Here is a 17904-nt window from a genome sequence, read left to right on the forward strand (position 1 = left end):
TGCTCACTTCCATAAAGTCAAATGCCATCTCATAAAGTCTAGTTGGATCCTGTCAGTGACAGTGACACAGAATCAGTACCTTGGAGCATTAAAATTAATTTGCTTCATTTATATTACTGCAGTGATAGCTAGATGAAAAGAGTCCTATATTTAAATTATCTTAAAAATACCTTCAAATCTTTTAGGGTTTTTTTATTATTATTATTTTACAGTTAACTAAATGTAGTGAAGTGCAGCATAATATTTTCATGGGCCTTTTAGGAAAGTAGTGAAAGTAGCAAAGGGGAAAGGGGAGGATGTGGGGGGCTATACTGGGTGCAAACTGGGGGAAGGATGAAGTAGCTTTCAGTTGAGCAGGTTTTTAGAGAAGCAGTGACCTTCGGCCAGGGCAGATAACCTACAGCCTTGGAGCCAACCTGGAACACCCTGGAGCAACAGAGAGCAAAGCGGCCTTTCCTGTACTGGCCTGCAAGAGCAGTCCTCTCACTCTTCCTTGCTGCTGTTGAAGGTCATGGATAAACAGTGTTTCCTTTGTTTTCCTCAGGTTTGCAAAGTGCTTAATGTGGAAAAAAAAAGGGCTGAGTGAGGACACGAAAAAGGGAGAAAACTGAACTGTGCTCCCTGTCACAGGCCTGTCTTCTCTCAGCTGCAGTGGGGCTGTGATGTTGGTTCCCCTGCCCTTAGTGGAGCTGAATGATTTTAGTGGAAGTACCCAAAACTTACATGGCTGCAATGAGTAGAATCAAAGGTCTTGGGAAGCAAACCCTCAGAGGCTGGAAGCATGGGAGTGGAGGAGGGAAAAGGAGGGAGGGAGAAAATACAAACAGAAAAAGTCTCTGAATACCAGGGCCAAAGAGCAAGGAGGAAGATGGGAACATGGGGGTGCACTGGTAGGAGAAACATACCCAAACAGAGGGGAAGAGGGAAATTTGGGGTAAAAAGCTGGGAATATCGATGATCTTGTTCGAAAGGGATACCTGTAAAACCATCTTTGGATTTTCTTCCTTCTGCTGCAGCTCTCTGTAGTTCAAGTCAGGTGGGGTGCTGCTGTCTCATCCCACTGCTTTCTTTGGAGGAGGATGGGATACCTGTTAAACTCCCACTTTGAGCAAAACTGACCAACTTAGCACCAAAGCACAAAGAGAAATTTGTTACTCAGGTCTCGTGATATTCAGTGAGTGAAGGTCTTTGGCAGAGAGTTGAATCAGATTGGTGAAAGCTTGTAACTCCATAAACCACAGCAGCATGAATGGGGGTTTGTGGCATGAGGAGCCTTCAGTGTTTGGTTTTTTCCAAGTGTTTATATATGTATATAAATATACATATATACATATACATATACATATATATATATATATATATATATATATATATATATATGAGAAAAATGTAGTTGTTTCTGTGTTTCATTTTAAAAGAGGTAAAGGTAACTATTAGGGCATGTTTTTTTCCTAATTAGATATTTGCATGGGTTTTAAATGTTTGGAAAACATTAGCAGTCATACTGATGCTTGCAGCTACTGCACATTGCTACTAAAGAGTTTAGATGGCATTTTTAAAAATAAATACAGCTCATCCTGTTCAGTTTAGCTTTGTGGTAATGTTACTGACACAAGCATTTGTGACTACACTATGGGCATCTCTGTCACGAAATCTCTTCTGAGAGAGTTACACACTGGCAAAGTTAGAATTACAAAGATCAGAAAGTGCATAAAAAGGCAACAAGGTTGGGTTTTTTCTTTCCATTAGACTAGTCGTTACCTGCAAAAATGATTTTTACCTCTTTTTTTCACCAGTTAGCATTTCCTGGTAAATAATAGGAACTTTAATTGCACATTAGTAGCTTCCAGGAACCTATTGTTGTGACATGTATTTAAACAAGCTGTGAATTAAGAACCCCTCTCTACCCAGTGATCTAATTATATTGTCATGCTAATTATAGTATTTTGTATTTATATTTGACAACTTTAATTTTCTTTTCCTAGTTTACAGAAATAGTTTTTCTCTAGAGAATTTACCTTTCAGGATGGAATTTCTTATATTTTTCAGAAAATGTACAGTTATCTAAAGCATGTCTCAGTCACTCCGGATGCATTCTGTTCACATCTCTGCCATTAGTTTCTGTGTGATCTTAGGCTAGTCATTGTAGTGTTTCGGGTTCTCTGTAGGAGCCCTCTTCAGCTTTCTAAAATGTTTTAGTGTGGATAAAATTGCACTACCAAAACACCAGGTACTGTCTTACAAACAGAAATACAGCATGTTCATAGCTTGGGACTCTAGTGTGTATTTCTGGGATTAGAAAATAGAAAAGGACCTACGAGGGTCAACTTGAGATGTAGAAATAGGCAATAAAACTTCATTCTATTTGCAAAAACAGTATGATGGGCATTTGAGGTAAATTATATGCCTTAATATAATGCAAATGCCCATTTAATTTCTATCTAAATACTATTTATTCCCAAGCCCCAGAAATTACAATTGTTAATAATAAGCAATTGTGTGATAGGTCCATGATGTTGTTTTGAAGGAAATTATATAGGTAAAGGCTACTAGCATAGGCATGAGATTTCTTAGTGGTGTAATGTGGTGAAGCTAATAATAATTACAAGAAATGGTACTGTGGAAACACCATGAAGATTCAGCAAGCCTAGACACATGTCAACAACAGTGGGGCACTGGTGAAGTGGTAATATTCAACAAATAAGCTGTTTGCTCACGTAGGGAGGCATCAACTTGATTAAAGGAAAGCTGAAATGGGGTTGAGAATGGGAGTTTATCCAAGATATAAAGAAAAGTTTCCATGAATATGACAGCTTTGGCTGATCTCCTAGGGAAATGGAAGGTGTGTGGCACAAAGCTCAGTGTTTTGTCAGTACTGAGAAAGGAGACAAGGCAGAGCCGGGTTGGATGGGGATTGGAGCAACCTGGTCTGGAGGAAGGTGTCCCTGTGGCAGGGAGCTGGAACAGGATGGTCTTTGAGGTCCCTTCCGACCCAAACCACTCTGTGATTTTATGAGACACTTGGATGAGCTCTGTGAAAACTGTGTGTAGTCTGCTTCACTTCAAGGTTGATGCTGGGATAGGACTCCTAGAGTGACATTTAAGATGAGAGAGAAAATAAGGTGCATTCTCAGGCAGCCCCTGAGGAATCACAGCTGCTCTTGCCGGCAGCTGTGCAAATATCTGGTCAGGCAGGACAGAGCTGGTTGCAGGTTTTGCCCACACCTGTACTGTGTGGAGCATAGTAGCAAAGTTCCAAGATTTAAACAGATTATTTTGAGCAGTAATGTGCTCAAAGTAGGCACAATTAGTTTCCTTACTGCAAAAGGGAATGAAACTTAATTTTACAGATCACATCATCAAGCAGGAAGATTGTGCCTGGAGATGTCTGATAGAATTAGCACTGTTGAGTGCTAATTAGGAAAAATGGCCCATCTCTAGGTCTTAGCACTGACTTCTTCCAGCATCCAGCAACCTCTGAACTCCAGCTGCTGCCTAACTCTTCGTGGGCAGGATCGCTTCACATTTCTCACCCAGCTGACTAAACCTTTTCTGTCTCATGGATCAGTCAAGGCAGGGAAGGCTCTCATTGGGATGCTCACCAGCTGGAGGGAATGTACAAGGAAAACATGACCTACAAAAGGTTGCAGGGGTTACAAGCAGGAGTGGGGCAGCTTGGATGGAGGACAATCATGTGAACACAGAACAGCCCAGTGAGAGGAAGTAGTTAATAAGCAGTTTAGAACTCTGCTCAGCAACTGAACAGTCATGCTATAGCAGAATGCATTGCATATCAAGTCTTCAGCAGCAGTTTTTATTTGCTGCAATATTAGCAAAATTAGAAAAGATCTTTTATGGCATTCCCTACTTCTCCCTTTCTGCCACAGAACTTTCCCTGCCATGTATTTTTGTTTTCATGTTCTTGCTCGTTTGGGTTGGATTTTTATTGTATAAAACATTTCAGTTAATTTTGGGATTTTTGGGATCTTTTTTCTTTTTTTTCTTTTCTTTTCTTTTTTTTTTAAATGTCAGTGCAGCATAAAATGCTTTGCTTTTATCTGAAGCTCAAAGTCTGAGGTGAGAGTCTGTCTCCTGTTTTTCTGCCTGCAGGGATTCCCATGCTGAAGATAGTATTTGCAGGTTATGAACACCTGTCCTTAATTTCCGTCCCTTTGCTCATCTATCATCCTGCTCAGATCCTTCTTGGCAGTCTGTTGGTACCAACAATAAAATCCTGGATGGTTTCTAGGCAAAAGGTAAGAATTGCTGGATTTGATTTATAATGGCAAGTGTATTGTGAGGGGAAAAGTACCTAAACACATGTCCTAAACTCCTGGGGTTCCTTCTATGGTAGGGATTTTTTTATTTCCTTGCTTCCTGTATAACAGTGATAATCACAGCAGAATCAAATTAAAAGTGCAGAACTTTATCCCACTTGAAAAGGGGATTGAAAAAATTTCTGGAAAAGTTCAAAGCATGAAGTTAGACCTCTACAGTTAATTCAAATTTCAAATTCAATCAAATTATGAATTCAGAATATGTCCCATAAGAATGTCTCCATCCATTAGCTGACTAATAATCACAGCTTTGGATCTCCTTTGTAGAGAAGCGACAAAGATGTGTTTGCTGGCACGGGAGCTGGGGAAATGAGGTAAAATAAAGACAGTTTCTGAACTGGACTGAAGCAGGATGAGACCTTTTTTTCCCCTTCCCCTCCACTTGGGTCACCCTTTACAATACCAAGAAGTCTACAGCAGTCTGTGGCATCCCATTTCATGCCGAAATTGAAGTATGGGACAACTTGTAAGATTACAGACTATAAACTAGAGGGTTTGAAATCAACATCACTGATTCAAATTATGCTTATTTCAGTACAAATTGAAGGTATTGACATCTGACAGCCATTCTGTGATCTATGTGAAATAATAGCGGTAGTTTTAGCCAGGTTCTCAGAATAACCACCCTGCAAAAAGCTAGTCCATGAAATCGACTTTAATGCTGTCTTTTAATGTTCTGAGATAATAAAAATCAAGAAGCTGCAGCAACTGAAGCAACCTTTGGCAGCCATTTTCAGTGATGGTTGAGACCTACTGTGGGAAGCCCAGCCCCATCAGCGCCCTGCATTCTCCTTTAGCAGTGGAGAAATTTTATTGCTAACGCTCACATTTTCAATTTTCAGCAAAACTCAGTGGCTGTCATTTTACAGCTTCACACCACTGAAGTAACCATGCTATCCTGAATGCTAAAATTCCCCAAATCAGTGATTTTCATGTGTTGCCTGAACTGTAAAAAGCAGGAAATCTCTGTTTTCAGAAACTGTGTTCAGAAATCAGGCGTTGTTAACATATACTGATCTGAGTATCTGAAAATGAAAGTCTGAGAATCCAGTGGCAATTATCCATCAGTATGAAAATCATGGGTTTTCTTTTTATCAGAAATTATCAAGAGACTTTACAGGTGGTATAAAGAAAATTGCATGCTGTTCCTGTAGAAAGACAGCCTAAAGTTAGTGCTGCTTGTGACAGAACAATCCCTGCAATGCTGACTTGTCTTCAGCATCTCAGGAGTGGGGCTGGAGCTCATCCAGACCTCCCTGATTCTCAGGGCAGTAATGGCCTTCAGGGGCTGCTGTCAGCTGCTGCAAGTTAAAACAGCCTTTAAACAGAGCATCAGAACAGTCAATCAGTACTGGAGAGATTTACAGTTCACCAGCACTAGTTTCTTATTCATTAAGCATCAAATAAACCTCCTGTGCTAAGCAGACTGTAATGCCACTGTAGAACCACTTTGGGGGATTGTTGTTCTGTTGCAGCGGTTTCTTCAGTTGGTCTTCTGTATTATTCACAAATGTTATTTTAATTACTCTTTGAAAAAAATCAATGAGGTTGGGTCTGGTACAGTTGCAATAAGTATAATAGAAGTGAATGTTGTGACTGGATAATGGTCTCCTGCTTTGAAAATAAACATGTCATCATCACCCTTGATGTTTATTTTCTACAAACACCTTGGCTTCATTTTGGCATCTCTCTTGCAGGGGGAGGCAGTTATCCAGTCACAGTACTCAACTGCAGTGACATTCTTACTTAATTATGATAGTACATGTGATCCGGTTGTATGAAATTGAATTTAAATATTTAGAGGTTCATCTACACTAAGGTATTTCTACTTTGTAAATATGGCAGCAGAATCTGCCAAACTACAAAGTTAAAAAATTGTTTCCCCAAACAAAGTGTGGAATGATGTCTCTCTCTCCAAAGTCTCTTGCTGAATAATATCCAAAAGACTAATCTCAAAGGGCTGGATTTAACAATAGTTAAATGCTGGTGTTTCTGAGAGAATATAGCCCATTTATTTTTAAAGGTTTGGGGTTTTTTTAAGGGTTTACATTTGTGCTGGAGTGATTTTCAAGCAGTGCTTACAAGCTTTAAGTGTACAATATTAAAGGTTAATATCTACAATAGGAAGCCCCATCAGGCATCTCTCAGACTGAAAATTGCTTGTGTAGCCAACCTGCTGGAAACGAGAAGTCAGACAAATGCCAGCCTGTCAGGGCTCTTCACCCAAAAAACTTCCGAAAAACAAAGGTTCCAAATTTCAGGAATTTGCTAATTTCTCTAATTTTCTCTCACCTGGGCCAATTTGTCCCACCTAAGAAGGCATGGAGCTTTTTTTGCTGCTGAGCACGCCAACAGCCAGCACCCTTCCCAGTGACCACACTGCTGCACAGGAGCAGCTGAAAAGCCAACACCTTCTTAAGGCGTATCACGATTCTCTCCTTAGTTAGAGAGGCTGCTTCCTGCCAAACTGGAAGCATGAGCACTGAGTTGTACTTCTGTCACCCACACTGAATAAACAGCTCAGCCACCAGAATTGGCCAGCCCTGTGAGGAGCATGGAGCTGGACTCTGCTGTCAAAAATGAAAGGGGTTTCTTTCTTCCTCAGCAGCGATAGAGCTACAAAGATGTCAGGTGTCCCTTGGCATAAGGTCACCTCTGGACTGATGGACTTCGGCTTATTCTTACCTTTTCTCAGAAAGGAAGGTATAAACATCAGAGGTGCATGCCATCCACCGCTACAGCAGTGGTTATCCTCTGAGCAGGCTTTGAGCCGTGTGGAAGGAAGCAGGGGGCACAAATTTTCTTCACTGTCTTTCCTTAAGTGGGGCTGAAGCTCTTCTATCTGTGTCACGAGTGGTTTGAGTGGGGTTCAAATAGTTGCTTTCTAAAAGGCATCTGAGACCCATCTCTGCTTCCTTCACTGGCACTGCAGCCACAGTCCTTGCGGTTCTTCTGTTAGGGCTGTCTGTGTAAGTGGAGGTTGTGATGGGCTGTAAGAGACCAAAACATCATCTCAGAACCCACAGCCTGTCAGCTGCACGCTGACTCCTCTCTCAGCCTCTCAGAAGTACACGCAGTGTTTTGTTGCCCCTTATAAATGAGAATCTTACCTTGTGCTGTTGCTTGTCTTTTAAGGGTATAAAAAAGTGACTGTCTTGTTTCCTGTTCACAGGCACTGAAATTAACCAGGCAGCCCAAAGCACCCGTGAAGGTATAATTGTGGAGATGGCCTGTGTCACAGTGAATGTATATATGTACTATACTGTACACACGGACAATTGACACAGCTGGGTTTTGTGAATGTTGCTTCAGTGCATATTTTATTTTTTTATCTATATCTATATATATATATTAAAAGATACCTGTTAAGTGCCTTACAGATGCATTTTTGGCAAAAGTGTTGTTTTCAGAAGCCACTTTGTTGGATTCTGCAAGAGGTTGTACAGTATTTTGGAGTCCTTTAGTTTATTTTTCTAACCAAGTGAATGGTCATGACTGACAGCTGGTTCTTCCATTGCCCCTGCTTTGAAGCCAGGGTGCACCAGCTGCAAGTCTCTGTTTTAAACTAGCCAAAATGACCAGAAGCCTATCCCACTGCTGGCTTACCCTGGGGAAGAGCTTTCTGAAGGTTTTTTTTCTGAGATTGACTTGAATTTCTGTGTGACTCTGTTACACTCCCTAGTCATATGACTGTGACATGCCTTTTTCTTCTGAGTTTGTGTATACTCAGCATGGGGCCATCCAATGGATAGAAGCTGAAAAGCATGAATTATTTGCATTTGTTGACACAGTTGTCTAGACATTCCTTCAAAGTTAATGGTTTCTCAAGAAAATTCTTTCAATTCCATTGTATGATATTGTGCCATTGTATATCTTAAATGCCTCATAAGCTTCTTCAAAGAAATGGTCTGGTGCTTGGGTTATGAGTGAAGTATTTGTGTTTGCAGCTAGGAGACGGTTTTATAATATACCCCTGAAGATCACAAATTTTTGGTTTTCTTTTTTTTTTCTTTTCCTTCCCCCTGTGCAATGCACAGAAACCTGCACAGAGAATTTAGGATGCTGAAACAGAGCCTTTATTGTAGTAAGCCGAGCTATATTTTCTCTATTGCTGCCTTGGTAATGAATAGTAACTTATGAGGACAAGAAAGTTGAGAATATTTTTTTTTTTTAGCTAATTAAAATGATCCTTATAGTAACAGAAACCCTATCCTAATTCATTTGACAATCAATCACAACTTTTGAAAAAATAGTATTACTCTTTCTGATAAACTTATTAAAAAAAAGAATACAAAATACTATTTCTAGGTGTTGAAGAGAAAGGAATACAGGCATATATTTAAATATGCAGCCAGCACTACATCTTGCCTGGGAGATGAAGATTTCAGGAACGTGCTCTAGTCCAGACTGGGAGGTGTGCCCATCTGCAAAAATTGTGCTGGCAAATGTGCATTAAAATATTAAGTAAGGAAAGAAATAGGTCAATGTGGGATTGATATAAAGGCAGAGCTTCCGTGTGTGTCATGGTTAACGCTGCAGCTAACGGTGTGGCTGAGCACAAACACCTCAGAGCAAATCTTTAGCAAATGGAGATTTTTGGAGCTCTGATAAGGCTGTAACCCTTTACATAAGCTGAAGATCTTCTGTGTGACAATAGGCATGTGAAATTCATATCCTTTTGCCTTATTTAAAAAAAAAAAAATTGTGCTTGGTTTACCTAGTCTGTTACTTCCAGTCCTGTGATCAACAGGAAAAAAGTAATCTGGTACCAATCCTTGGTGCTTTACCTGATGGCCACTCCCTGTCGCCATCTGTATGAGAAACTATGGGGAGCTGACAGCATCACCCTGTTCAGAACTGGCACACCAGTAAAAGGACCATGTGACAAAGGTATGGGAGGTGGCACATGCTGAATTCCTTCCTTCCCTGGAGGGGGATCAAGCTCTCCCTGCTGAGTAGCTGAGAGGGCTGAGGACACTGTCCATTGCCCATGTCCCCAGGGCTCTGCTCTCTTCCCACTGGGCAGTGGGCAGTGAGCTCACAGTTTCATCAGTGCATCCCTAGATAGCACAGGCTGATCCACCAACAGGCCTTCAAGGAACTGGAGTTCCTGGGCCAAATTCAACGTTCCACTTCCTTAAGCATTCTAAGAGGTAACTGGTTCCATATGGGAAAAAGTTCCTCTTGGTTTAAAAACCCCACTTGCAGCAGGGGACTGCTTCCAAACTCAGGACAGTTTCTTTTTGTTCTGCTTCCATAAACCTGAATTTCCAGAGAACATAAAGACTTAAACCTAATCCCACTGAAATCAGTGACTTTCTGTTGGTTTTGAATGGTGAGACAACAGGCCCAGAGGCAGTGTTCCCTTTTTTAAAATACATAGGAAGAGTTCAAGCAGACAGTAGCTGACTGTGGTTGTGTCAATGCTAAATAGTCAGAACACTGCGAGTACCCTTACTGAGCTACCTCTGTGTACTGAATCTCTGCCTTTCGGTACTTCCAACAACTTGCTTAGATTCCATTGAACGCATCCTTTGTTCTGGGGAGCTTTTTTTCTACATTCAAGAATATTTCAAACTGTTTTACAATGTAGTTTTGTTAGAGTCTTTACAAAGTCCTTGTTGATTGCTTTGGGGCAGCTTAAATATTGTGTATGAGTGTTGGAGGTGTTGGTCTAAAGGGAATATCAAGCTAAACTGAAATGCATATTTTAAATCCATACTTAATGAAACTGAATTGTGCACATCAATTCTGTTAAGACTGTTAAGATGTTTGTTTTATGACTTGTTATATGTCTTTAATAAACAGAATCGTTTTGAATTCAATTTTGTTAAAAGGAAAACAAGATAAAATTATTTATCCTCTAAGTCACGTTTTTACCTCTGTTATCTGTTTTATTCTTTTGTGGGTGAGCTTTTAAACTGTTTGTTTGGTTTTTTGGTTTTTGGTGGGTTTTTTGGTTTTTGGTGGGTTTTTTAAAAAAAATCCATTAACTGTCTGGAAATACTTTATGAACGTGGGGAAAGGAAGTCCTCAGAATACTGCTAGTTGTTATCAATTGAAAATTAATGCATTGAACCTAACCAGGTTTTCAGTAAAGACAGAACAGTTGGGAATATTTCAACTCCTTGTCTTTAAATGTAACTGATATTACACATAATCAGACAAAACTGATGGCAAATGAGAACTTTGCCCATGTTACAACATGAAGATTTTCTTGGTCATCAACACTTCCTATTTCTGCATCTCTATAATCCCAGCTAATGATAACGGTGGAAAAAAACCCACCCAAACAATAAAACAGCACTTCAGAGGTCATGGGCTATGTTAGCACTTTGTGTTGAGTTACTCAAACATTTTATTTCCCTTTTTGTGCATTAAATTGAAGAGGTTTTGTTGAATCCAGTAACTTACCAAGGTAAACAATTTGTAATGTAGTTAAAATCAAAGATGTGGTTGTGTTTTTTCTCGTTGATCCTTTAGTTAATGTGAACAGGTTGTGTGGTAGAAAGGCAGTTCTCAGCAGAAGCTGCACAGTTGTGCTTGTTCACAGAGCAGAAGGAGCTTGGTTTTACAGAAGTAGTCCCCTACATTACTCTGGCAGTCAGGGAAAAAGGAGCTGTTAGTTTTATTTGTGTACATTTTTCTGTGGAAATATCTTGACAGCGGGAGGTTAGAAGGCAAGATGAAATATGGTCTGTCTGCAAGCACATTGATTTATGTGCGAGTGCATACGTGCATAAGAGATGAGCAGTTATATATGTAGAAATGACTAGAAAGGGCCAAGTCCCTGGGATACATTTTTTTTTTTTGCAAGACTGCATATGGAGAAAGAGCTACTTTTTTTGATGTTATTCTGCCATTAAAAATGAAATTTCAGACACTGAATTGTGTTTTGTATTGAATCATAATCTCATACAGAACCTTTACAGCAGACAATCGCAGCTTTGTATTTGTAAACTGTAGACTGTTTTGCACTTAAATAGATGTTGATGCGTTTGGGAATTACAACGCAGTAAAGGGCTAAATCATAGTTTCTCCATTTGGTTATAATCCAAATGCATTTATATTACTATTATTATAAAGTGCTAGGAACACAAGGCAGTCCCTTGCAAACACGTTAAATAGACAAGAGACTAAATTCTGCCCTTGGTTACACTTGCACATCTCCAGTGCAAGGTTGTTAAGCTGCAGAGCAGTCTCCCCAGGGAAGCTGTTTGAAGAGCCCTGCCATCGTTCTAACAAAGCTCGAGGATAATGTAGCACATGATGAGAGTAAATGAAGAGTATTTTACTTTAGATTTGATGGCCTGCCCTTTCCAGCATCTTACAAACTGATTGTCTTTCGTTCCCATTTCTGTGGGGTATGCCCAGTCTCCCAGACCAAAACTTCCAGCATCCTGTCAGAACAATGCCAGGAGAGGGATGTACTCTCCTCTTTGCCATTTTCTTGCTTCAACCACATTATTGCTCATGATCATTAGACTGCAGCTTCTACGAGGAGGCACTCTGACTTAAATTCCTCCAAGTCGATGTGTCCTGTTCCTGTAAAATTCTCATTTAACAGAGAGCACCTTGCAGGATGGTAGGGAATCCTCTGGAGCTGCATGGACAAGCTGTGCAGGACTAGAGAAAGCAATGCTGGGAAATGCAGGTTGGAGGCATTGCTCCAGGCAAGTCTGCTTTGTGCTGGCATCTAAAGCTGCAGCAGAGGTCATGAAAGCAGCCTCTGGATTGCTCCTCTTGCCAGAAAGGTGGAGAGTGAGATCTTCAGTGAGAAGTGAAATTAAATTTGTTAGTGATTAAAAGGACAAGAGAGATGTGTTGGAAACAAGGAATGCCGATGAGGCCTCTCAGCTGCTCCCCAAGCAAATTGCAGTCTCGGTGGGACATCAGCTTCTCAGTCCATCAGATTGCAGTAATGGAGTCTGGAGCTGATGGGAGCATGAGTCACCATTTAATTTTCTCATCAGTGGAGGCCAAGTTTTCAAAATATTTTTAGATGCATTTGCACAGAGATTTCTGCCAGCCACTGACCTATAGAGTGACAAGAAAATGAGCAATAGCTGCTGCTGAATCAGGCTTTGCTCCCTGCCACCTACCCTTCTGACCATAGTCAGGGGCAGGGAGGGCAGGTAAATCAAAGGAATTATTTGGAATTATTATGCAGAAAAGAGCCCTGCTGAGCTGATAGGAACACCTGGATTGGTTAAGTCACGAAATAACCTGTGAATTCTTAGGCTGCCAGGTAAGTTCAGATGAACTTTGACTGTGTTGCTAGCCCCAGCCAGAAGCAGGTGTGAGATTAGGAGCTGATTGTGATCTGTGCTCCAAGGGACAGCCCATAGCCAGCAGCTGCAGCCCATGGAAGAGGCCACGCATCTCCTAAGGATCCTGCGCTGGTGCATCTCTTCTGCTCTTTGCCTGTGTTCCAAACTTCACCTGGCACAACCATTTGATACCCAGGTAAGAAAAAGGAAAAAAGCTTCTGCGTGGCATCCTGTGTGGGTGGGCTACATGTAGTATAACAGTCAGAGAATCAAAGACTTGTAGATGTTGGCATGCTGGTGCTGGTTCATCTGTGTAAGAGAAAACTTACTATTCGTGGTCAGTTTTCTTATGAAACAGTTCCAACTTCTAAGAGAAATCAGCTGTCTTGAAAGGGAAGAAAATGGGCTTCCTTGAAGGAAAGACAATTTCATTGATAGGATTAAAACATTATGGAGGTCATGTGAGAACTGGCCTTCTGCCAGGACAAATGCAGGAAATAAAATTTGAGAGTCCTGTGACAATAATTGGGCATGAAATCTTATTGACAAACGCTTTTACAGTTCTGTGCTCCCTCTGTTCCTTTGCATTGTGACTGGAGTCTTTCCCTGTTTCTATCCTTTGTCTGCTGCACCGCCCACACCCAAGATGTCACAAAACTGTTTTATTTCCCAGTGCCTTCCCTGTGTACTTTTGCCACTTCTTGTCAACAGTGCTTGATGAAGTGATAAAGTATCTTTTTCCCTTTTTTAATTTTTTGCTCCTTATTCTAGCTTCTCCCAGTTAGCTGTCCCTAACTGAACCTGGTGTCATCGCTAAGATGATGCTCTCATCTGTTCTCCAAGCTCTCTTAGAGACCCTGTCCTGTAGCCAAGAAACCAGGGCAGCCTTCCAAGATGATGCTTGAGGAAGCAGAAGTCAGCTTTTTGTGCTGACGCCGAACAACTTAACCCATGTAAATTACAGTTCTTGTGTTCTTTGTGAGTCCTTACTCACAGCTCCCCTGGAGGGGAACACCCACATGATGCAGACCTGAAGCTCACTGCTGGATCCATTAGAGTCACTGTCAGTCCTTTGGGCAATCCCATACTGCTGTTGACAAATTTTTCCAAGTTCTCCAACAAACTCTCACTTTTTCTGTTTCATAATATTGCTTCCAAATTAGAGAAATATTGGGAGAACCTCTATTTTTCTTTATAAAAATTACAAAAAAACCCTTTTTTGAGCTATTTTAGGTCTCTGTTTGTCTGAAAAATTAACTGTAATTCCCCAAAGCAGCTCAGGACTACTATATTTGCCTCACACATTCACTCTGCCCCTTCCCCAAAACATACAGTCTTTCAGGTATCTCACAGTGAGTTGCATAAAGCCCTTTTTTAGAAAACAGCCACAACATCTGTTTAGGTCCGATTTCCTGATAAATAAAATATATCCCAGAGACATAATAGCATGCTAAAAATAAGAGTATGACACAATTTGAGCCAGTTAATCTCTTTGAGCCAGGTAACTCTCTTTGCTGCAGCTCACGGAGTGTTAATGTGAGAAGCCTGTATCTCTCCAGCCCAGCTGGCTGTGAGCATTGCGCGTGGATCTCTCCCGGAGCCAGAGCCAAATCCCACAGTACCGTGCCATCCTGTGGTCACAAACTTCCTCCCTCTGGCCTCTCCAGGTGTAAAAACACAGAGGGAATTGTGATATGTGAGATTTTTGTGTGAGTCAGGGAACAGAACAGAAGCGCTGCCCGACTTGTGTTTGTGATCAGGTAACGCCTATTTGTGACACAGAACGCTAACGTGGAACCTCTTTGGTTATAAAAGGCATAAAGAGCTGTATATACCTACACTATCACATATAAATGCTCCAAACCATCTCATTTTAAGTATCTATCAGGGCATTTTCAAAAAAAACCCAACAAAATTCAAATCTTGCTGGTATCAGTTTTCAGAAGATTTTTTTGGTAGGGATTTTTTGTGTTGTTTTAAAGTAAGGTGCATAGTACATGTAGAAAAACTCCTCCATGTGTGTCATGATGTATATTAAACTATTATCTTCTGTGTTCTATAATTTGATATTTCCCGTATTTTTACGAATGTATTTTCCTTATCTAACTCTCCACTTTCAAAGCAAACTCCCTCTGCTAACTCATCCCATTCGAATTTTTATATTTGAATTGAATGTGAACCTTGAATTTTGGTATATGTATAAATATGCTTGCTTGTATGGCAGGCAGCAGCTTCCTAAGTTTAAAAAATAAATTTAGTGAGAAATTTCAGGATGTTTTAATACTAGTGAAAATAAAATTTAGTCTGTTAAGATGGCACAGTGATATTCTTTGAATAGCTGCTACTTTGAATGTGGTTTAATTTTTTTTTTTCCAGAAGCCTCAATGTAGGAGCTTATTCTCCTAGTGACAAAATATTTGCTCTGAACAATCCCAGAAGCATAATACATTGGTAGAAAGAGTTCTCATGGCCAATAACTCAGCTGTTATGAATTATGTCTGTAAAGAAAGAGAAAAGGGTTCCTTTTTAAAACTTGCTGCCAGATTCTGGTACAGCGATGCTGAGTAAGATAAGTAATGTTCTTTTGATTAACAGTCAAGTCTTGAGTAGTTTTCATTTAAAGAAGACTTTATTAGGCATTTTTCTCAAACTCATCTTTTTTGTTCTGTTTTGAACAGACTTCCATCTGAAGAAAACTCTCAGTGACTTTTTAGCCTACATTAAATTCCCACTGACAAACCGATGAGAATTATTATTAATTTTCTCCAGAAAGAACTAATAGGCTTTGCCAAATAAATCATGCAGATCCTAAGTGTGCTATTCATCTCTTCTGCAGATTATTGCTTCAAAGCCATGATAGTTGTCCTTTAAAAATCAAAAGTCAAATCAGTCCTTCGACTTGAAGTGAAAAATTTGGACTGACAGTTGTCCTGGGCCTTATTATTGTTTGACTTTTTGCAGTTTGGAAAATGAGAGGGGGCTGGCAGGCATGGAGTCTTAGTTTCTAGGGAGCTTGACTACACCTGGAGACTGGAGGTAACTGGTTTGTGTTTATGAATGGCTCAGTTATTTATCCCTCCCCAGTATTATGGAGCACCCCAAGTCTCCTGAGGAGCCAGAGCTGACAGTGGAGTTGAACCTCTTCAACTTGGACACCCTTTGTCTCCGTGTGTCTGTCTATATGTCGGTCATGGCCCAGGGCTCTGACCAGGTCCTCAAATATTCCAGCATCCTCCACTGTTTCATGTCCCTCTGTTCTGGAATTTGTAGATACTTTGTGCTCTTCTTATCTTTCAAGAATACATTGTAGGTAATTATTGTATTTACTTAATTAGCTCTTTGTTGATTTGAGCTTATTTGGTGCAGTCACTGGTGCTTCTGCAGCACGCATTCCATCATCTCTTTGATTTTTTTTCTAATTAATGGAAGAGTCTGATCACCCACTTCCAGTTAGTTTTTAAGTACCCTTGGTTACTTTTTTGATTGTTGTTTGGGAATTGATTTAGAGTTGAAATGTGTCCCAAAACATATGATGGCAAAACATAATACCTCAAAACTATATGAATTAACAAATACTAATATGTACTTAACATCTGTCCTAGATACCAGTATTTGTACCCACACACAGAGGATGCTGCTACAGTCTGAAATTAGAAGACAGGAACAATGAAATGACCCTTATGGCAGCAGAAGTTGTGGTTCTAGCTGACATTACTCAGTTAACACTGTATGAGAGTTCTCCAAATCTGTTGACTGCTGTATCCATCTTAAAAGAAAACAAACAAACAAACAAACCCCCAAAACCAACCAACCAAAAAATCCCCTAAAAAAACAACAACCAAAAACACTCACATACTTTTAATTTCTCCTGTTTGTCATTAAAATGATACCTTATAAATCTACCAAATCACGTAAACCAGCATCCTTTCATATTCTGGGCACACCATTAATTTTCACAGGAAAATATTTAGAATCACTAGATGATTCTAAATATTAGTGTTTAGAATCTCTAGGTCTGTTCAAACATTGAATGCAATTATTTTTCAGCATCTTCCATACCTTAAGTTTAGCTCCCTTTTTAATCAAAAATCCAGCTGTACTGGCAAAAAAACAAACAAATTAAAATTTTTTTAAAGGCTGGAAGAGAAAAAGGGGAAGGAAGAAACCCATGTGTGACCCCTGGTGGTTTTAAGACTTACTCAGAATATTGTACCTTCATCAATGATTAAATGACCCTCCCTTTTAAAATGTATTGAGCCCTCATTTTTATGTGGATGGATATTACTACACCAGAAATTCAACCTCTCACTGAGAAAAAGGGTGATCATAAGAATGGGAAAACAACTCAGAAAAGTAAAACCAATGCACGTGCAAACCTTTTGCCAAGTCCTTGAAAGAGATTGAGGAAGTGTAAACACATGGGGCCTACATTTCCCAAAATAAGAAATGATGGCAGATGCTCAGCTGGCACTGACACATCAGGTAACCATCACTCTGGGAGGATAAGTACTCTCTGAAAACTGGGCACTTTTAATAAGATTGGAAAAAAAGTGCCTGAAGACTGAGGTGTCCAAAAATTTAATTTGGTTTGCAAATACAGATTTTGACTCTTTTTCAAGTTTCTCATTTTTTTCTTCTTTGTGTGTGTCTTTTCCTTGCTCTGTCTGAAAACAGAGAAAGACATGGAAAGCTCTATGCAACTAAAATAATGTAATATATAATGCACATATTATAATATAGTACACAGATTAATTGTGTACATCTGTATCAGTCAGCAGGTTAATATTTAGGTGCCATTTTGATTACATATTTTCTTTTCTGTTTAGTTGGTTAAGCATTTCAGGAGGCTTCCAGAATATATGGGCTGGCGTGGAAAATAAAGCTAGATTTTATCAGATATATCTCAATGCTTCTTAATACCATGTGCTTTCATCAGTGTTTTCTCTATGCCTTGTTCTTTGTAGGCAGCACTTAGCACTTTATTGTCCTTCACAGAGAGTGCTGACTGCAGCTGAGAAGTCGTCCTGGAGAGCAGGGACCCAGGTATTCTCCATTTTAGATACACATACATGACCAAATGGACTTTGACATGATAGCAATACCTAAAGTCAGTTGCATTGTCATTTTAAGGAATGAAAGCAAAATTTTCCACCTTGCTGACAAATGCATCTGCACTTCCCCGTGCCTCAGGGCTTGCACACCCTCATCCCGCAAGCAGAGGTGCCTAAAAAAAAGCTGGTGAGGGATTTTTTTGTGAGAGCAAGTAGTGGTAGAAAAAGGGGGAATGGTTTCACACT

The 17904-nt window shown here is 40.0% G+C and overlaps 1 protein-coding gene across 5 annotated transcripts in view; it reads left to right on the plus strand.

The window, feature by feature from the left end:
* Positions 1 to 10204, plus strand: part of SLC10A7 (solute carrier family 10 member 7) — a 138982-nt gene extending 128778 nt beyond the window's left edge. Inside the window, exons 11-14 of one of the 5 annotated variants that reach the window (XM_066186519.1) lie at positions 4111 to 4256; positions 4605 to 4651; positions 6943 to 7040; positions 7510 to 10204. In XM_066186519.1, coding sequence (XP_066042616.1) covers positions 4111 to 4256; positions 4605 to 4651; positions 6943 to 7040; positions 7510 to 7619 — 401 coding nt within the window. In that variant the 3' untranslated portion in view covers positions 7620 to 10204. Of the gene's footprint in view, positions 1 to 4110; positions 4257 to 4604; positions 4652 to 6942; positions 7041 to 7509 lie in introns of those variants that run through there. The other 4 variants (XM_066186520.1, XM_066186521.1, XM_066186522.1 and 1 more) reach the window with 4 other exon arrangements.
* The last annotated feature ends 7700 nt before the right edge of the window (positions 10205 to 17904 follow it).

Source organism: Chamaea fasciata, unplaced genomic scaffold (genome assembly GCF_029207755.1).
Source record: "Chamaea fasciata isolate MVZ Bird 193981 ecotype frontalis unplaced genomic scaffold, bChaFas1.0.hap1 SCAF_6, whole genome shotgun sequence".
NCBI classification, from domain to species: Eukaryota; Metazoa; Chordata; class Aves; order Passeriformes; family Sylviidae; genus Chamaea; species Chamaea fasciata.